Here is a 20,392-nt window from a genome sequence, read left to right as displayed (position 1 = left end):
GGGGTTACCCATAAAGGTTGGGGAGATAGATGGGAACTGATAATGCTGTCTGGGAAAGACTTCTGAACACAAGGGAAAGAAAAATAAAATAAAATAAAATTCTGTGAGAAAACAAACCGGTCGCAGCTGTTTGGGTTAAGGAGAAAAACTCGCCTTGAGGGGCCCTGGGTCTACTTCCTTTTACCTACCCGGAGCTTGTGCCAGCACAGGGCGCGGTGATTGACAGGCGACTACAGCCACGGTTGGAGGGCCGCGTGGGGGTCGGAGCATCAGCTTCTCAGCTCCCATTACCCCCACCCCCACTCCATAGCCCAGCCATTGTCTGGGAGCTTCCACCGTCAGTGCCCGCGAGGCCGCGAGGCGATGGAAGCTGCTGACTGATGGGGGCGGCCGAGCGCTAAGGCCCGTGTGTCCCTGGGATCCTTGCAGCTGTGGACGCCCACGCTAGGCACGCTCACACCGCGCGGGGCCGCGGGGCTCAGGTGGGACAGATCGCTTCGGCCCGAGAGCTGGCCTGGGGTCGGGAATCTTCACCAAAGCAAGCGGGTTAGGCCCACGCCTGCACTGCGGCCGTCGAGGACCCCAAGGATCCTGTGGCTCAGGGGTCGCGCGACCCAAGCTCCCAGCGCAGAAGCTGCACTAGGGGTCTACGCAGGGTCTGGGGTCCCGGGTTCTCTTTCCTGCTCCGGGTTGACCTTTAAGACGGATTTAAAGGTGGCAGCGGCCGCGACCCATGCTGTCTTGCAGAAGCCGCGAGCTTGGGACGCGGCGAGGTAGCTATCCCCCAGGGACGCCTGGGCCTCGCGCACCCAGCCCTCTCCCCGCTCTTCTTCCCGGGCAGCCGTGGCCCCAACCCTCCCCCCGCCTGCGCCCGGCTCCGCTTTCCCTCCATCAACTCCAGGCCGAATTCAATCCGAGAAGCCTCCTTTGAGCTTTTGTGTTTGCTGGGGGAGATGTGGGCGCAGGAGGGATCGCGTTACAACTTTCATTTCCTGAAATGTTTGAGGGAACATCCAGGGTTTTTATCCCCACATCAGGCTGGGCGATGGGCTCGGGTTTCAGGCCTTGTCACTCAGCTGTCACCAAACAAACGAAGCTCTCAGAGCCCCGGAGAGGGAGAGCTACCTGCTATTCATGACCCCTGGAGCAGGTGATCGCTCATGGGAAAAACAGGTAGAATTAATCATAGGGCTGTTCTCTGTTTCCTCTCCTTTTTGGCAGACCTGCCCACCGTGTGAAACCTATCAGAAAACAATTTAACTCTTTCTTGTCCCTCAGGGGAACTAAAAATACGTTTTTGGAAAAGTCAACACATACACATTCACACCAAAAAATGGAATGAGAGTTGAAGGGAACATCTTACATCCCATTCCTCTTTACACTATCTTGGAGGGACTTGGAACTTGGGAAAACTGGGAGAGAATGAGTCATCTTTGTGTCACCCTGTCCTACCTATTGGAAGGAATCATAGGTAGGGTAAATTAAACTCAGGTAGATTCCAACATCTTCTTCCTGCCTGGTTGACAATATTCGCTCCTGGTAAAAGTAAAATCTTTGTGAATGGGTGTTTTGCTCTCTCCCATTCTTCCCTTGTCAATCAGGTTGAACATCCGTGTTGGGTTCTGTAGAAAATTAGGAAATCCAAACCCTTCAAAAGCTCACCATTCATTTCAATTCTAATTTAATTCTTGCCTTTAGTTGAACTAAAGCAGAAAGTTCAGCATAACTAACTGCTATTTATGAAACATTACAGTACAAATTTTAAATTGTACATTTATTTTCTATTTTGTTCTATTTTTCCCACATCTCCTTTCCTTCTCTAGAATATGAAAAGAAGAGGAAATGCATTCAGATTTATTTCTGGGACATATTAATATTGGAAGAATTAACCAGAATGGCCTAGGAACCTTAAATCAGACTGCTTTAAAAAAAAAAAAGAAAGAAAGAAAAGTAGAAATATGGCAAGGAACCTGTATTGTCATTCTGCCCTTCAGTTTTTCCACAAGAGATTTTTGGGGGTTTTGTTTTGCTTTTTTAAAGAAATTAGGTGACATACTACATGTAAAATAGTCCTTCTGTTCTGGCTTGGGCCTTGTGATGCTCTCCTGTAATCCTAGCTACTCAGAAAGCAGAAGCAGGAGGATCTCAAGTTCAAGGCCAGTCTGGGCAACTTACTGAGACCTTCATCTCAAAATAAACATAAAAAGGAACTGGGGGCTGGGGTCGTGGCTCAGTGGTAGAGTGGCTTGCCTAGCATACTTGAGGCACTGGGTTCCATCCCCAACACCACATAAAAAAACCCAATAAACAAAATAAAGGTATTGTGTCCATATACAACTAATAATAATTTTAAAAAAGACTGGGAATGTAGCTCAGTGATGGAGCATTCCTGTGTTCAGTCCCCAGTTCCACAAAATAATAATAATAGTAATAATTCTCTAGTCTTATTTATGAAGATTCTATCTGTTTATTTTTAAAATAGCCACTGGCTCTAGATTCCCAGAACTGATTTTCTTAGAGTAGCCATTTGTACTTAAAGGTAGAGCCCTGAGCAATATTATTCTTCATTTAAAATCAAGAACTTGACTTTAGGAGGAAGCATGGTATATTTATATAGCAATAGCAATGCATAGAAAATATTCACCGAATGTATCTAAAGACAGATAAAGCTTCAATTGTTTAAATGTTCTCACATAACAGATACTAAGGCATATTGACCTTCTATCTAGCTTAATTTTTTAAAAAGCATGTTACCTACTTTGATTTGTGAGGCATTTTAGTAAGTACAGAGCTAATGCTGTCTTCCTAGTACTACCCCCTTGTCTTAGGGTAAAATTAACTTTTGCAAAGTTTTGCAGACTCTGCCATCTCTCAAAATGTGCATTTTCTCTATAATCACTGTAAACTTCTGTTCTTCTCCATCAACCACACCAGTCTCTACCAGTACCACACAAAAAGAAGCTGCAAAAGCTAAGGGCAATGTTACTGCTTACAGATGCTTACAGTTAAATACAACATTTGTGTGAGGGCCAACCAACTATGTCACAGCTATGTGGGTTTGGTTTGGTTTGTTGGGTTGTTTTGTTTTTGTATGGGGGAGATCACAATCCCATTGTCTTTTCCTGGTATTTAGACCACTTGGATAACTGGCAACTCAAATTGGAACTCTTAGCAAAGCAGCTAAAGCCTTGCCTGAGGGGAAGAAGATAAGGGAGGGGTAATTGGAATTTGTAAAAATAGTTAATATCAAGAAAAGAACACTTAGAAAGTTGATTTTACAGGCATGCTGCCTGGAATCTGCAAATTTTTCTGTCGAGGATGCTGACTCACTAACTCTCTGAAGAATCCTAAAACATTGGAGTCTTTTATGTCAGTAAAAATGTGTAGTCTAGGACTGTTTTTAAGATTCAATATGCATATCAGCAAAAGTCCTAAACAACTATCAACTCTCTACCTCTTCCCCCAAAAGATGTATCTATTATTAAATAAGTCATGGGGTTTTAAAAGCTATACTCAATTTTAAATCCCAAATTAAAATAATTATAGAACAGATTAAAATAAATTTGTGTTGTGTCAATGCAGTAGTCTATCTATATGGTTGTACCTATATCTGTGCTATAAAATATTTATCTTTTAAATTAGGAAGTGGGGAAGCACAGAAGACTGAGGGAGGTGGTATACACTTCCATGCCTTATTATAGAAAGTAAAAAGCCAGAACTTGTCTACTTATTTTTCTGCCTTTTTAATGACTATTGTTGGTGAAAAAGGGAAAGTACTCAGTATCAACTGATAAACATTTTAACTACATTTGGGTAGCCATTTCCGGTATACTAAACTGTAAAATCTAAAGTTAACCTTTTTCAAAGATAAGAGTGGGCTTTGGTTTTAGTTTTTGTTTTTCTGCGTTTTTTTTTTGTTTGATCACAGAAAAGAATGTGATTTCAAAATTTTCTTAATGTTATTGTAAAGGAAAATAGTATTTTGTAAAAAGGGGGTGGGGGAGTGAGGCATTCCCGGGTAGCAAAGCCAAGGAGGGAGCAAACCCTCGAGGTGGTTGTAAACTCTACCTGCTGAGAACCGGGGTCTCAGCTGTCCATTAACAAATTAAAAGCAGAAAGGCTGAAACTCGGATTGGAGAAGAGAAGGGCGTCCACGCCTCAAGCAGTCTTTTTCTCTTTGTTTTTAAATGCTACTGCAGTGTTGTTTCTCGCTGTCTGAAAGGACCACAGCGTCTAAAACCCTGATTGTCATCCTCAGTAGGAGAACAGGTTTCCAATTTCATCAGCTGGTACAAAGTGTGTGTGTGTGTGTGTGTGTGTGTGTGTGTGTGTGTGTGTATGCGCGTGCGGTAGTTTAAAATACTAGCGAAAATGTGGCCTTTCCAGGACAGCACTTTTTCTGGTAAACAAAATGCCAATTATTTCGCCCACAATTTTGACCATATTTTGTTCCTGGCTGGCCCGCCCATCTTTTAACTAACCCATCCGCTTTAGATACTCTTCCAGGTGGATTCACTCAGACTGGAGAAGGAATCTCTACGACCTTGAGGAACTTAGAAGTCCCCATCTGGTTAACGTGGTGGAGCATGCATACAGCTTATGGGACTGAGCCATCGGGTATTAGTGTGAATTGCTCCTTCAAGGACACGGATACTAGTCCTACTGCTTTGGTCATCTGAAGGAGGTAGTCTGGGCCTTTTTAGAGTCTTCTCCTGGGGAAAATTGGGGGAAAGGAGAAATGGAGCAGAGAGAGCACATGGGCCACCAGCAACCTCCTCAACTTAACTCTGACCTACCCATCCCTATTAAAGCCACCCTCCCTCCGCTTACAATCCTAGATGATGGTGTGCGAGACCCAAAACAAGAGAGACTTAGCGGGTGGTTCCCCCTGGAGTCCCAGGCTGGGAGTAGGGAAGAGGTTTTTGCTTGCCCCAGGGCCGATGATAAGGGGGAAACCGGCCTGGCCAAGCGCTCTCTCTCTCCCCAGACCCGAAAGTCTTGCAGCAAGTTCACAAAGGAACCCCCTCCCTGGTTGGCACCCCTCCGCGGAGCGTGAAGAATTCAAGGCAGAGAGTCAAAGCCAAGGTCCCAAGAAACGTAGAAGGAGACAAGAGATTTCAAGCTGGAAAGGCGAAGGGGGACTGGGCGGCTGGGCCTAGGCCGCCTCACGACCCCGTTCCAAAGCCTGAGCCACTTTCGCTGGGCCCAAAGCATAGTGCTAAGAACCGGGGAGGGTTCACACCTGCAGCCGGGCGCAGGGAGGAGCGCGCTGCCTGGACGGCTTTATATACTACTACCAGATTGGCTCCAACCCTGCGGTGGTGTGTCCTGTGCCCCTCACATGCCTCGGCCAGAACCTAGCTCCCTGACTCAAGAGGGCTACTGAGACTTGGACCTGGAAGATATCCCTGGGCCGCCCAAGACGACGACAACAGTTGCGTTGTCCCACGAAGCTCAGGCCATGGCCTCCTCCCTTGTCTGGCCCTGAAATCAAAGGTCTGCTTTCAGAGACTCCGCGGACCTCACTAGATGCTGCACCTAGGGCTGCGCTATGATCCGGGTTCTGAGATGTGCGTGAAGAGGAAGCACTGCCCTGGCGGGAGCCGAAAATAATGACACCCGCACTGCCGGAGCCTCAGAAGAGCAGAATGGCAAGAATGGCCTCCGCACTGTGCTGGCGACAGAAGTTCCCCAGTTCTCTGCAGCCGTGGAAAAGACGAGCAGATTCCCAATCTGAAGTCCTGCCTGCAGGCTTTGCCAAAGACCTTCAGGCGAGGCGTGGGGAGCAGTTAGCAAGTGAAGCCCCCGCTAGCCACTCACCCGCTCAGCCGCTGCGGAGCAGAGGAAGGGCAGTTCAGCTCGGGTTTGGTGCCAGGTGTTCGGCTGGCCCTAGGCGTGCGGGGGAGAACTGTGTGACTAGGATCCGTGTTCAGCAAACAGAGCTCCCCTATAAGCGCCACCCTACTGTTCTTTCCTGGAAGCTTCTATTCCAGTTCCGAGTCAAGACTGAGCTGTCCTCGCCTAGAGAATAGGTTTCGAGAACGGCGGTGCCCAACCAGGAGATGCCTTTCTTTCTCCCTGTAGCTCAAGGGGTTCTTAATCCCTATCTGCTAAGCCAAAAACTCGGGAACTGCACGCCAAATCCCTTGGCCTCTGAGAATTTAGGAAGCTTCATTCTCAGCCAAGAGGTCAAAGTGAGCAGGCAGCCAGGACCCGAGCAATCTTGTGCTGAGATTTAAGAAGAAAACAAAAACAAAAATCGTCCGAGTATTTGGTTGTTTTTTTTTTCATCTCACTTGGCAAAATGTTGTAAGGTTTCATTCTAAAAACACGTTATTTATAAGCCGTTGTCCATTACTTTTGGCTATCTTTATGAGATCTGTAGAGGAGAATCGAAAAGTGGCTCTTGATTCAGTTAAACTTTGACGCCGAGAAGGTAAATTGGAGGTCCCTTAACAGCTGGTTCTCGAAGATTTCCTCGAGGGAAAAAAAATATGGTTAGTTCCCCTAATGATAGCTCTAAAATGATTGCCAAGAAAACTCAGAGCAATATCCAGCTTTCTCGCCTTCTCTCGCTTGTCCCTCTTTTTAGCCAGACTGAGCCCAGGATGGCGGAAAGAGGCATATTGTGCAATTTCTTATTAAACACATCTGGAATATACGCGCTCGGGATCGAGTGCCAGGGATTTTACAAAGAGTTTATGGCTGTGACAGAAAATTGTCCTTTTAACGAGTTTACAAGCAGTAATCACGGGGGCTTTTACAGGACCGGCCTTCCTTGCTCCTCGCCAGATCTGTAGACATTTCCAAGATTCACCAACCAAAGGAGCAGGAAGTGGGCCGCCGCACCCTGGGAGACAGAACTTCCACGAGTCTAAAATTATGCCAGGGGAAGCTGGAAGAGTGGGGGGTAGTCATCGAAGTAGGAAGAGAGGGCATGTAAGAAATTAAAGTAATTGGCCCTTCCTTATTTTCCAGAGAGATTTCCTCGGCATCTTTTGAAGCCTGTCAGGGTCAATGAAAGCTATCTTTGTGCAGGGTGTTTGTTTTGGGGAGTGAATGTGAAGAATGTGAGGAGATTCCCTGTGAGAGCCCCTCCTGCAGAGGGTGGCATTTCTCCGTGGCCCAAGACGTGGAGAATAAACACCCTCGTGACTTAAATAAACACCGATTTAATGATCCAAAACACTAACAAGGGAGATCCGGGACCCTGAGCTCCCAACCCAAATGATGGTCTCTGAGCGGCTGTGTGTACATCTGTCCATCACTGAGGGGAAAAATGACTACAGTTAAAGTACAGTACCACTTCTTCCTTAAACTCAAAACAATTGGACAGTTTAAAAAAAAAAAATCTCATAAGAAGGCCTTAATTTCCTCCACATACTTCAGTCTCTTAGATCACAACAGAAACATTAAGACAGAATAAGAAAAGAATATATTAATGGTGACACTTATGGATGGGAAAAATAAAAATTATGAAAACGTCATGTCAGAAAATAAATAGACTCTCTCTGGGGAACAATATTTTACAAAGCACAAACCAGCCGATCCTGTTATCCTGAGTCGAATTTTAATAAATAATGCCACTTGTTTCACTAATTTTAAAAGCTAAATACAGAAGATACATCATTTTGCTCCAGGCAAAAATAACATGGAGCCTACATGATTACTGGGATTTTTCTGGACACTATCAGGCAGCACTGTAAAAGAGTTCCTGTCCTGCTGGTCTGCTTTCTGTTTGTACAGATTAATTTACAATGCTTAAATCCTTGTTCAAGTTCCTTTCCCCCACCCCAAGCAGATAAATTATTTTACTTTCACAGTCTTACCATAAACTTATTAACACAAAAGAGCTGAGTTAACATATGAATGCTGAGAAGAAGAGCTAGTGGTAAACAAAATTGTGTTATCTAATAATAATAAAAAATAAATACCCTAAGGCTAAATTCACTATCTGTCATATAATTAACCCAGTCCTTACTCTTGGTTCAGGTGAAAGCCTTCAAAGTGCCCTGCAATTCATAACCACTATTAAGTAAAAAAGGAAGAAAACTTAAAAAAAAAAAAATAGGGCCCAAAGACACTACTCACCTTTCAGAAACAGAATCATACTCCTGGTGTTCTACTGAATTTTAATTTAGACTGGTTTAGGTACAATAGAAAAGAAACCTGAAAACACATGCTGTTTTAGTAACAAATACCAGGTTGCCAGATTTGTTGGCATACTTTTGCAAGCTAGAAACTAGGAACAGGAGAAACCCCTTAACAGGAGTAGGAGACAGATATGAAAGCTTTGTGGGCATGAGAAGTAATGGCATTCAGGAAAGTGTTTTTCACATTGGTACATTTTTAGTTTGTCATTAAAAAAAAAAAAACCCAAGAAAACAAACAACAACCAAAAAACCCTACTAAATTTGACAAAAATAGTTATATTACTAATGGTCACTTCTATTTCTAACTGCTTCACATAGAGAGCATTAAGACATTTAGGCACTTGTTTTCTCCCTAATACTGTTCTTTTTATTTTACTCTACATAAAATTATTTAACACCAAATATGAAAAATGTAAACTTAATTTTCCCATCAAAAAATTATAAGATTTTATTTTTTCCTATTCACCTTAAGAATGCAACCAGTTCCTCCCAGGCTGGAGGCTGTTATTTTCACTACTATTTTGATCTCTGTTTCTCTCTCTCTATCTCTCTCTCTCTCCTTTTCTCTTTTTCTTTTCCTCTTCCCCTCAAATTTCTCCATAAATAAATTAAAAGAAAATACTTAAAATCCAGTTGATTTATAATTACCATTAATTAGAAAAGGAAAAACAAAAAGCAAGTCTATTGAAGTGGGTGCATAGGTTTCCAAATCCAAGACTGGGTGCTTTTGTTTGTTTGGGTTTTTTTTCCTGATTCTGCACTGGGAGGGGAAATGCACCAGGGGAAAGAGAGAGAAGAGGGAGGCTGTTTGAGATGGATGTTGGTTTTGATTTTTAAAAAGACATTGTGAACGTCCACCATTCCTTTATGCGCAAAGAATCCCAGAAACAAGCTGCAAAAATGTTCCTGATTTCTATTTACAAGTGTCCCTAGTTGCTGCAATTGGTTGCTGCTCCAGCCATCCCTTTGAGGCCCCAATCCCATCCCACTTAGGACCCCAAGTCCACCAGACTGGAGGTAAGGGGGCCGAGCAGAGAGTCCTGGAGCTGATGCTGATGGGCCTGCAGGCCATGGCTGGGCTGAGAGGCCGTGAGGCCTGGGAGAGAATAGTTTGAGCTCCTGGCGTGGCCCATATTGCCCTGCAGCAGAAGGACCGAGTTCTGGTCTGGACTTTGGGGAGGTGAGAATTCCTCTTCTGAGCTGGACATGAGCGGCTTGCCCCCTTCCAGAGGAGAGAGTTGATTCTGCTTGTTGGAGGAGGAGTTATTGTTTTCGGTGTTCTCCCTAAGAAATAGAGGACAACACCATATGGTTAAAAAAAAAAAAAAGTGTGAGGAGAGGGGAGGGGAGCTAAAAGGAGGAAAGAGTCATTGTACAATCTGTCACCAACCCAAAAGGAGGAGCTTTGCCTTCTTACCCATCCCTAAGGGTCCTGGGGGAAGTGAGGAGGCAGAAGAGATTGGAGAAATGGGGAGCTAAAGGAGATTCTGACGCTGGGATCTAGATCCCCTTCTCTTCCAGATTTCGGAGAGTCAAATACTTAGTGTTTATTTGAAACAAACAAAAAATGTGTTCTTAATTTTGTTCAAGCAGTAATGTTTAAATACCTATCAATTAGCACCATATTTCAAAGTAAGTTTGAAAATCTTCCAGCAAATGGTTGTTGGTGATAAAAGAAATGATCAGGTTTGGGATGAATCAAGTCAATTGCCTGTTTCCTTCTAAAGAAAGAATTAAACATCGAGTCTCCCTGCCCCTGCCCAGAGATTGTGGTTTCGGAGACACAGGACAGGTCATGGGAAGTGGTGTCCAGAGCGGCCCAGTGACCTGAGTAAACACAGGGAGCTCAGCCAGTCTCTCCGATTTCATCAGAGAGCGGGCCCTCGGGCCTGGCTTATAGGACGGGCGTTTTGTAACTAAAGGCTAACTGGAACCTTACGATGCCTGTTCCCGAGTTACTTGCTCACTCCTAAGCCCTTCACAGCCCCCTTCGCAAACTCCCCACAAGCACCCACTCCAAACCTCCCTTTCGAGAAAGGGGAGTCGCCCGCCCCGCGGACTTCGAGCCGGCACCCGGCACCACGCGCCGGAGTGTCAGTCCCGGTACTTGATGCTGGTTAACTTCAAAATTTCGCCGCTTCCGCCTTTCGAGCGCTCGCGGTCTTCCCCACGCCTAACGCCCGCCTGCCATCCCCTTTCTTTCCCCTTCTCTCCTGGAGAGACCATTTCAGCAGAATTTATCCAGGTTCTACGGTTTTGCAAACAGAGGGGAAGGAGGAAGCGAGATCTTCAAACCGCAGGAGGAGCAGGCGAACAAAAGAAATCTAGCCGGCCCCTGCGCTCAGGTCTCTCCAAAACTCCTTGGCTTCGCGGAGCGCTCTCTCCCGCCACCGTCGCCTCCCCGGCGCTCTTCCGAATCTGTCAGAAACTCTACAGCGAACGGATGGAGGCTAGCCAGGTGGCCGAGGGTGTTGGCGCGAGGAAGAGGAGTCAGAGACGGGTTAAAAAAAAAAAAAAATACTGCCTTCTGAGCTCCAGGGCGAGAAGTCAGCGACAAGGAGCCCCTTTCCTCGCCCAGGGCGGCGGTGCGGACAGCCAAAAGGACGGGCTGCGGTGCCCGCCGTACGCGAGAAAGCACCGCGAGCAGCAGTCCTTTCTGGGATTGGGGCGCCGGGGAGTAAAGGAAGAGACAACTCTCCCAAAAGCTCTCCTTTCGGTGTATTTCTTTTCGATTCTTTTGTCCTGTCAATGCGGAATGAAACATGCGACCTCTCAGCCAAAAGACTACCAGGAAACAGCGAGTAAAGAACCGCGCGCTAGTGGGGGCAGAGCAGAAGTCTCAGGGCCAGCTTCACCCGAGAGCAAAAGGAGAGAGGTTCGTGACCCTCAGCCCCCACCGAACCGCTTTCCTCGCGATACCAATGAGCAACTTCCCTTCCCGCTGATCTAAAAACTCTCTCCACCCCCCACTCCTCGCCGCAGCCAGCCAAGGAGGCAGGAAAAACAAATCTAGCGCCAATATTTCCCGACACTCACACCCCAAAGAAACCCACGCGCGGCGCTCAAAGCAAACGAGGCCCCCATCCCTAGCAGACAACCTCAGGGTTCATGAACTTTCTCTGCTGTGGCGCGGAGGCCCGGGCGCCGCCCGGCGGATGGGCTCGGAGCAGTGGGGAGAGCTAGGTGGCAGCTGCCTGCGGGGGCGGAAAGGGGCGGAGGGGTAAGAAAGACCACCCGGGGTCGCGCGAGCCTCGGGAAGCACACAGCGTACCTTTCCTTGGCCTCGGCGGCCCGGTCTCTTTGCCTCCGGTTCTTAAACCAATTGCTGACCTGGGTGGTGGTGAGGCCCGTGGCCTCGGCCAGCTCCCGCTTCTCTCGAGGCGAGGGGTAGGGGTTGTGCGCATACCACTCCCGAAGCACTCCCCGAGACTTCTCCTTGAAGCAGTAGCTGGTCTCTTCGCCGTCCCAGATGGTGCGCGGCAGTGGAAATTTTCGGCGCACCCGGTATTTGCCCACGGCGCCCAGGGGTCGGCCGCGAAGCTTCTCGGCCTCCACATAGTGCGCTTTCAGCCACAGTTGCTGCAGTTTGGGGTGGTTGTGAGGCGAGAACTGGTGGCTCTCCAGGATCTTGTAGAGCTCACGGAAGTTGCCGCGGTGGAAGGCGACTACAGCCTTGGCCTTGAGCACGCTCTCGTTCTTGTGCAGGTGGTCGCAGGCAGGCAGTGACCACAAGAACCTGCCCAGGCGCTCCAGGTTCCCGCCTTGCTGCAGAACCTCGCACACGCACGCCACTTGCTCCTGCGTAAAACCAAACGACGGCAGCATCGACATGACTGGGGCCTGCCGAGGCGCACCGCCCAGGAGCACGCTGCAGGGAGCACAGCCGAAAAAGCGGGGGGCGGCGGCCTCAGGGAGGGGGGCGCGGCTGCTCCTAACCCCCTCCCTAGGCTTTGCGTAGTCGAAACAGCGAGTTGGAACTTGGGCTGGGCTGCCAAAGAAGAGGAGAAGGAAAAGTGGGGGTAGGGTGCGCTGGACACGGAGCGACCCGCGCACTCCACAGCCTTTTCGGGCCTCGCTGGCTCCGGCCTGCCGCCGGGTGGATGCTGCTAGTAGCCGGGAACTTGGTTTCTGTTCTCCTTGCAGCAGCCTTAAAGCGCGCAGCGTCCTCGGCACGCTGATTGGCTGCGGGCGGCGCCTATCCGAGGCTGGCCAGACTGCGCGCCGCCCGGCTGGGCAGCGAGGCCCCGCCGCCCAGCGCGGGGAGGGCGAGGCTGCGGAGCTGGGGGTAGGGAATAGTGGGTGGAGAAGGGCTAGGGAGAGGTGGGAAGCGAGGTGGGGTCGGGAGGAGAGAGCCGAGGTGCGAGGGGGGGGGGGGTGGAGGAAGTGGGGGATGAGAGAGTCCGGACCCTGCAACGCGGGGGCCCCCCTCTCCAGTGTCAACTAAGGGGAGCCACGCGCATCTTTCTACACAAATCAACGACTCCAGATATTCTATTTCCTCTCCTCTCCCTCGGCACTCTCATCTCTGTCTCTTTCAGACTTGCCCTTTCCCGGTGAGCTCATATTTAATTACCTTAATGTAGGAATGAATAAATAATGGATTGATGAATAGCTTATGGAACGCGATAAATAATACAAAAGCAGACCAGGGCTCTGGGTTGCAGGCGCTGGCAGAGTGGCTTCTCTCTGGGTTGGCTTCAGCTCCAAGAGCCAAATCTAATTTCCTCCCAGCCCCCAACCTTCAGCACCCTCCAAAGGGCACAAGTACTCTGAGCTGGATAACATCTCCCTGATTCTCAAAGGGCCGCCACGATTTAGAATCAGGCGAAAAGCTGTTTAGAGCATAGTTGCTGAGAATATAGCGACACAAAGATTCATTTGCGTTTTGGTATCTTGACCTTTCAATTTGGCTTAAATTGACAGCCTCCTAGACTCAGTTTCCCCATCCGCAAGGTTGCGTTTTCCAGTGCCACCTCTGCTGCTAGGAAATGCCGAGAAGCTTTACTTGTCATTAGCAAAAATGCTTAGGGAACCTCCTTCCGAAGGTGCTGGATGGGGTGTAAATTAAATAAAACTGAGCCCAGCTCCAGTAACCTCCGGTTGTAACATAATCCTTGCCCTGCTCTGAGAGGGACACTGCCCTCAAAACTAGAAGGACAGTGGCTCCAAGAAGATTAAATAAAGAGGTGTGTGTGTGTGTGTGTATGTGTGTGTGCACACGCGCACCCTTATATTGCAATGCTTGCCTATTTTGCTGCCAGAGAATGAGAGAGGTCCTGTAATTTAAGTCCCATCATCTGCTATTTTGTTTATGTGTGGAGAATACTTAGCAAAACTGCACAAACAAATGAAGCTGTAATTATCTTAAGCCTCATTTGCACACCTTGTTCCGAAGCAATTATTAAAATGATTTTGAAGACAATTAGCCTCTATAAACAAAGATAATCTATTGTCAGTAGCTGAGACTGGCAGGAGATAAGAACAATGTGTAGAGATAAGGAAAGCCAAAAGGTGGAAGGAGAGTGACTTTATGACTACACTTATCTCTGATTAGATAAGTTCAAAACAGAATTTTAAGTACACTTCAAAAATGCTTTTGATTTCAATTCGCCCTCTTAGTGAATGGTGAAGAATAAACTTTAGGCTCTTTAAACTTGGTTGTCCTCTTTAAACATGTTTTGATTCTATCAGCTAAAGAGCACAGCACCACAGAAGCTTTTACATATTGAGATGTAAGTGGGAGAAGGAGAAACGTGTGGGTGTCCAGTGTATTATTTATATGGTTTTAAAATAACGTACCTAGTCCAGTGCCCCTTGCAAGATAACATTTTAAACTCATAAAGAGTTCCCATCCCAGGGTTACCTCTCAGGAGACAGGAAGCTGCTTCTCTGTTGGGCTCCCACACAATGCTTTCTGCATCCTTGAAACTATGTGTCCCATGCACCTTTGAAACAGATGCTGATATTTCATTAAATTTGGGCTTATTCTTAAAATGCACTTCATGGGTCTGTATTATATCAAAAGACCCCCTACCACATTGTGCGCCCAATGACTTACTTTCTTAACTAACACTGTTGAGTCCAAGGCCATGTGTCTGGTAATTTTCCCTCACTGTCTTATTTTAGTGCTCATGACGTTTCAGATGAAGTCTTAAGGAGCTGCAGTGTCCTGCCAAAAGGAATGCCTCCGCTTGGAACCGCCCTCATTGACATGGCAGCTGTGTGAGGACTGGAATGGGGGCTTAAACGGGTTTTAAAAATCAGTACCTTAAAGTCAGGAGCAAATGTGCACAATTAAAACTAGGGGTGAGGGTGTCGGTAGGCACAGTAACATCTCTTAAAAGACAAAGGGTATGTTGAGTACAGGGTGTGCTTTGCAATTGAGTTTTCTCTAAGGATATAAGGCATAGCTTAAACGCATAAGGGCAAGCATAAATTTACAAGGATCACAAGAGAGCAGAGAGATGGCAATTAGACGCCAAGAAGGACCACCTTTTTTCGGCGTTTTCCAGACCTCCCTGCCCACTTCTTTTCATCTGTCTTCAAAAGGAACCGGGATGTACTAACCCAGATGTTAATGACAACTGGGAAGATGACTGTGTGGGTGCTGTGATTGCAGGCGCTGAGAGAGGTGCTTGTCCTCAGAGGCCTGGTGCTCGGATCCGCCAGTCTTTACCCTCCGGTTTAATCCAGTAGATCGCATAACTATAAAGAAAAAGTTATGCGCTTTGTACCAAGGAGCCTACCTGCTATTTCGATCCCTTGGTTAAAAGGAACCAATTGTTATAAATGTTAATTATTGGCTCGGATATATAAGGTTTCCCAAAATGGAGCCTTTCACTGAAAACCACTAAAAGAGGTAAAATGACATGAATTTACAAACCACATAAACCAAATGATCCATTTTAAATAGCACACAGAAAGGTTTGAGTTGTTCTGTAACATAAAACCTTTGCTGTCAATGCAAATCGCATGAAAAACAGAGATGCGTAGGAGATTTAAAGGGAACGGAGCAACTGCTGCTAGCCTGCTGCTGCTGCCCTAGCCTTATCTGGGCTCCTAAGGGTAACACGGCTGGTGATCCGCACCCGTTGTCGGGTTTCGGCTCCTGTGTGCCTCTGCTGTGCCGGTAATGGTCCGGTGCACGGAGCGGGTGGACCAAAAAGTCAATGCGAAAACATTAAAAGCTGCTGGGGTTTCTTAGCTGGGTTGGCATAAGGCCTTGGTTCAAAACCCTATAGTTGGGACGTACTTTTTCTCTTCTGGTTTGAAGCAAGATGCTTTAGGGTTTCCAGCCCGCTTACTTGGAATTCCTTCGCCATCTAGAACCAAGGCACGGATCCTACTCTACCTACAGATACCTGGAAGGGAAGGGCTTCGAGAGGTGTTTCTCCAGTAAATTAGCGACATCGCCCTGGGGCAGTGAGGAGACTCCCCAAGTCCGAGCTGAAGTAACAACATTCATCTTTTTCCTCTGCTTAGTCCGAAATTCCGGATGCCCTCGACCCTTGGGAACCCGAGCTCAGATGGCCCGCGCCGAGCGGGAGCAGCTGTCCACCTGCCTTCTGCGGGCCTCCGCTCCCCGCGAGATCTGAATAAGCCGAGGGCTCAGGCTGGGCGATTTGCGGACTCAGAGAAGAGAAACTCAAAACCAGTCCATTAGTAAATGAGTTTTGTGTTGTCAAGGTTCTTTCCCATCCACTTGCTGTTCTGAAAAATAGATCACGTTTCGTTATCTTTAGTGGGAATCTGCAACGTGACACCGGATCCGCGCGGCCCCTGCCTCCCTCCCTCCTTCCATCCCTCCCAACCTCACTCTGCCAGGCTGAGGAAAGCTGGCCGGCCTCCTCGGCTTATTTCAGAACAATGAGGATTTGTCTGTTCCCCTAATGTATTTATGTATGTATGGAGGGAGGGAGGGAGTTTACTCCTGGAAGCGGGAAGCGCTTGAGCAGAGGTCCTGCTTCCTTGGTGCGAAAATGCTGGGCTGGCCCAAAATGCTGGCAGACCGCTGCCCCCTCCCACACCTGGACAAACAGAGCCAGCTGGGAGCCCTGCCTGTCAGTACAGCTTCTGAAAACGCCCTCTCCAGATTGTTCCGAGGTTGGGGAACTGGAGACAGACGGACACAGAAACCAGGAGCATAACACCTCTAAACACATAGACCCCAGCTCTGTTCCCATTCGATCTGAGCTCACGCACACAGACACCCCTGTCTTCTCTTGCCCAACCTCGACACACACAAATACACAGAGAACACAGCTTCTTGTTTGGAAGTGTTTATACTCTGTCTCCCTGTGTGTCTATCTCATTCTTTCTGTCCTCTGGCTTAAAGAGGAAACCCGTGTGTTCTATCTGTATACGAACCAGTATCTCATTCTTTCATTCATTGTTCCTCTCTCCCTCTTTCTCATTTTATTCCTCCTCTTCTACTCTCTTCCTCTCCCCTTCCCTCCTACTCCCCTTCCCCCTATTCTCTTCCTCTCTCTCTCCCTCCTTCCCTCTCCCTCTTCTTTCCCTCCTTTCTTTTCCCCCGCCTTCTCTTCCCCTCCTCTACCCCTCCTTCCCCTCTCCTCCCCTTTCACTCCCTGTGGTTTTGGGTGCCTATTTCTTCTAGTCCGGGACTAGGCGCAGTGAAGTTTCACAGGCAAAGCTGCTTTTGTCGCTCACAGAGGCAGCGCAGAGCCAAAAGACTCCAGCGAACGAATCAGGCTCAGTGGGGACCTTTCACGTTGAGTGGGTGGCTCCGGCTACAGGTGTGGGGGTGGGGCTTGGGGACAACAGAAGAAGGTAGGCTTTCCCTTGAGGAGAAAAGGCTGACTTCAGCGGGGTTCTAAAAAGTCTCAGGCTCAGGGATTTGCCAATCGCCAGATTTAAGCCAGAAAACCCCACCCAACATCAGATGACAAGCAAGCACCTTTTGGAAAGTGGAGCGATGATGCTACAAGAATCAGTTCTTAAGAATTTAAAACATACCGGTCCCCTTCTATCTTTAAATATCGCCTTAGGCAAGTTTACAAAATGAAACTCTCTGAGAGTGCTTATCTTCCATTGAATTTCCAATCAACTTTTTTACCCCCTTCAACTAATGTACATCCTGAATACCACATCTGTCTAAGCTAAGAAGAATTTCCTTTTGGGAGGTGAAAGCCTGCAGTTCCTCCTGTTCAGAGGAAAGTGCTAGTGATGGTAATGCAGGGTGACACTAAATAAACAGTTAGGGTGGACTGGAAAGATGGAGTTAATTATCCAGTGAGCTGCATTTCAGCCCAGACCATCAGGGGCTGATTTGTTTTGGCTCAAAGTCCAAGGAAGGAGACAAACTACTCTCTTCTCCACATCTCTTTGGGATCCTGATCATTCATATCTAGAACAAAACAAAAACCACTACCCAGGTATCACTGCTTCAATTAAAAGTTGGTTTATTACTCCTCTGCAGACTCTAAAAAAAGAAATGTACACTTCATTGCCTCCATCCTGGAGAAGAGATCCAAATGCACTCCCAGGAGAGAAAAATCAGGAACGTTGGAGTTTCAGTTGTAAGGAAAGCAGACATCCAGTGACCCTCCCCATATCTTCACTTGGATCCTTATAATAAACTTATAAAACTATGTGTTTATATAAAAACTATGTTGGCCTGGTTTTCAGAATGGCTTTACTCCCTCCAAAAAAAATAATAATCAGACTTCGTGAAATTTTAGATGCAATTAGATTTATTGTTTGCGTGATTCACTGACTATCTGGTTTCCTCAGGTAAGCCTGCACTTATATATAAATCCTAGTAACTTAAGACTTCTCCCTCCCCAGTTTGCTCTCCCCTCGCCCGACATTCTGATATTAATAATCCCCGGCTGCCCCTCTTTCCGGGTCATTACGGTACTGCTGGTCTCTAATCAATCCTAATGCGATGGCAATTGGAGTCCCTGATGACTGCGGCTCGGATTTCTTGTAATGGCTCTACCACATTTTCCTGGACCTCCTTCTTTAACCTGAGATGCCAGGGGGACGAGTCCCTTCTCGGCTGCTGATTACTTCAAGATGTGAGGGCTGGTTTGAGCCGGAGAAAGACACGCGCACAGTGTGGCTGCCACAGCCGGCCGACTGGGCTGCTGGGGTGAGCAGGCGTCTACTAGCAGAGCGACGGCACCCGGATGCTTCTTGTATTCTTTTCCAGGCCCATATTCACCCTGCCGGACTAAAATGATGTATTTTTCTCCCCCTGATGTGGAGAGGCCTGGTCCCTGGGCCTCCCAGTTCTCAGAGGGTCTCACCTTGCCTTCCCAAGCCAGGCCTGCCTCTTGTTCAGGAGCCCGCTCCTCTTCCAGTTTGTTATTGTCCCCTCCCCCCCCCTGCCTACCTCCTCCCCAATTTTAGTGTAGTTGTCCAGAAGAGAAACTGGATTCTTCCCCAACTCTCCCGCTGACCTTTGACCTCGGTTCCGTTCCTCATTCCTGCCGTTTCTGAAGTTCCCAACCTAGACCTGATCCAAAACCCAGACTCAGACCAGAAGCTTGGCCTGGCCTTGTCAGGATATAATTAATCCTTTCTTCCTCCAAGGTCAGAGGTGTGACTGGGAGAACTTTACAAAGGGACAAATGTCCAACACTACTTTCTTCCTCGTCAGGAGAGGAGAATAACAGTGGGAGCTTGTTCAGAATTTCCCTCGCCGCAGCCAAAAGCTCCTCATTCGTCTTCTTACCCGAGTCCAGACTGGGCAGCGAGGCGATCAGCACGCTTGCAGCATTTGTAGTCTTACATTTCTCAACCTAAAACCATTTATTGTAACCCGAGCCCAGGATAATTGCCACGTCTCTGCCGCGATACTTTTTAAAAACAAGATAATGCTTCTGAATTGCAGAAGAAAGTGCTGCGGACAAATTGGGGGCTGAGCTGCAGAGATGAATCGTTTGGTTAGGGATGGCGAGTGGTTTGTGACTCAATTAGTGCATATCTGGGAGCCGCCTGCGTTCTGAGCGGGGTAACCTCGAGGCGAACTCGCCTTTTGGCTCCCGGGCGCGGGGAGTAGTTCCAGGGACTGGGAGCACTTCAGGCCAGTACCTTTGTTGCTGCCTAGCCACATCGTGAGAAATCAGTTTTTGCTTTGGGTTCTAAAGGATCCAGTTTTTCGCGAACAGAGCTCGACCACCTCTGTTCAGGAATGGGCAGCGAAGGCACTTGTCATCAAGCATCAGTTATCTAAGCAAGGGGAAAAGAAATACTGGGTAGAGGAGTCTGGGAAGGTGCCCAATTACCCATACCTCTCCGCACGTCTCGCCCACTCGCCTGGGTTTCGACTTTGCAACAAGGTTTCCAACACCGCTGAAGTGCTTGGCAAAGTACTCCTGGAAGCTAGCCGGGTGAGGCTGCCAGGAAGCGGGCGGACCGAGAGGGAGGCTTTTAGGACTTGAAAGACAGTAAGATTTTTTTCCTTACCTCTACTCAAGTTCATCCGCCACCCCCCTCCCCGCGCCCATTACTTCTCGGGCATGCCGGGTCCACGTTTCGTGGGCCCATTCTGGAGTCCCGGATAAGCTGCTCCGCCAGGTGCGTGTGGCGCTGTAAAGGGTCTGTCGCGCCGCGTGCTCTTGGCCCCGCCCGTCGGCCTGCCGCGCCCAGACTCAGGGAGCGCGGCCTCACCCCAGTCTTGCAGTCAGTGCCAGAAACTCTTTCCCGTGGCCGCGCGAGAGCTCTAAGGCGCGGTGGCAGCGCCAGGACGGCTCCGCCCCGTCGTGCAGCCAGGGGTCGCTTGTTCCTGCCGCTCAGGCCTAGGGGCCGGGACTCAAGCCCACCGCTCTCTGGAGTTATTCTCCCCGGCGGTTTGCGGGGTAGTTCCGAGCTGGAGATTGAGGAAGGAGGGGATGGACAGTAGGAGGGCGGGGACGAGAAGGAGGCGTGGGGAGGTCAGCGGAGCAGGCAGGGGGCGCAGGTCCGCAGCGGGCGCAGCGGGCGCAGCGGGTGGAGAGAGAGGGCGCTGTCTTCCTGGCAAAGGAGTCCTCGCCTAGCCAGCAGGAACCGAAACAAAAAAGAAAATCTGCCTGGCTGAGCCCGTAGGGTGAGGAGAGCGGGCCAGAGGAAAGGGGGTTGGGGTGGCTGACTGGATTCTCAGTCTCCAGCTGGGAGACCCCTCGGCCCAACGCGGCCTCGCCAGTAGCCCCAGGCGGGACTGGTGGGAAGGGATTCTTCTCTAGCCCCTTTGGCATTCCCCACAGTCATCTTCCGTCAGGGATTTCTCTCCCTCG

The 20,392-nt window shown here is 48.5% G+C and overlaps 2 protein-coding genes across 2 annotated transcripts; one reads left to right on the top strand and one right to left on the bottom strand.

Annotated features, from left to right (window-relative positions):
• Positions 1-8,712: 8,712 nt before the first annotated feature.
• Positions 8,713-12,421, bottom strand: Six1 (SIX homeobox 1). The gene is made up of 2 exons (XM_026385209.2): positions 11,425-12,421; positions 8,713-9,437 (listed from the first exon to the last, which is right to left on the bottom strand). The coding sequence occupies exons 1-2, from the start codon at positions 11,982-11,984 to the stop codon at positions 9,143-9,145; spliced, it is 855 nt and encodes a 284-aa protein (XP_026240994.1). The 5' UTR covers positions 11,985-12,421; the 3' UTR covers positions 8,713-9,142.
• On the top strand, positions 11,983-15,858 carry LOC113180346 (uncharacterized). Its single transcript, XM_077800128.1, has 5 exons — positions 11,983-12,107; positions 12,297-12,438; positions 12,486-12,706; positions 14,280-14,375; positions 15,636-15,858. The coding sequence occupies exons 1-5, from the start codon at positions 11,983-11,985 to the stop codon at positions 15,814-15,816; spliced, it is 765 nt and encodes a 254-aa protein (XP_077656254.1). The 3' UTR covers positions 15,817-15,858.
• Positions 15,859-20,392: the final 4,534 nt, after the last annotated feature.

Source organism: Urocitellus parryii, chromosome 6, assembly GCF_045843805.1.
Source record: "Urocitellus parryii isolate mUroPar1 chromosome 6, mUroPar1.hap1, whole genome shotgun sequence".
NCBI lineage: Eukaryota > Metazoa > Chordata > Mammalia > Rodentia > Sciuridae > Urocitellus > Urocitellus parryii.
This window is presented reverse-complemented; position numbering and strand designations above follow the sequence as displayed.

Bases quoted from the DNA above. Each gene is read 5' to 3' on its own strand.
- LOC113180346 (XM_077800128.1), top strand. From the start codon at position 11,983: ATGACTGGGGCCTGCCGAGGCGCACCGCCCAGGAGCACGCTGCAGGGA. The intron at 12,108-12,296 runs GTAGTCGAAACA...TTCTCCTTGCAG, and splicing joins ACCCCCTCCCTAGGCTTTGC to CAGCCTTAAAGCGCGCAGCG. The intron at 14,376-15,635 runs GTGAGGACTGGA...TCCTCTGCTTAG, and splicing joins CTCATTGACATGGCAGCTGT to TCCGAAATTCCGGATGCCCT.
- Six1 (XM_026385209.2), bottom strand. From the start codon at position 11,984: ATGTCGATGCTGCCGTCGTTTGGTTTTACGCAGGAGCAAGTGGCGTGC. The intron at 9,438-11,424 runs GTACGCTGTGTG...TCTATTTCTTAG, and splicing joins GCCGCCGAGGCCAAGGAAAG to GGAGAACACCGAAAACAATA.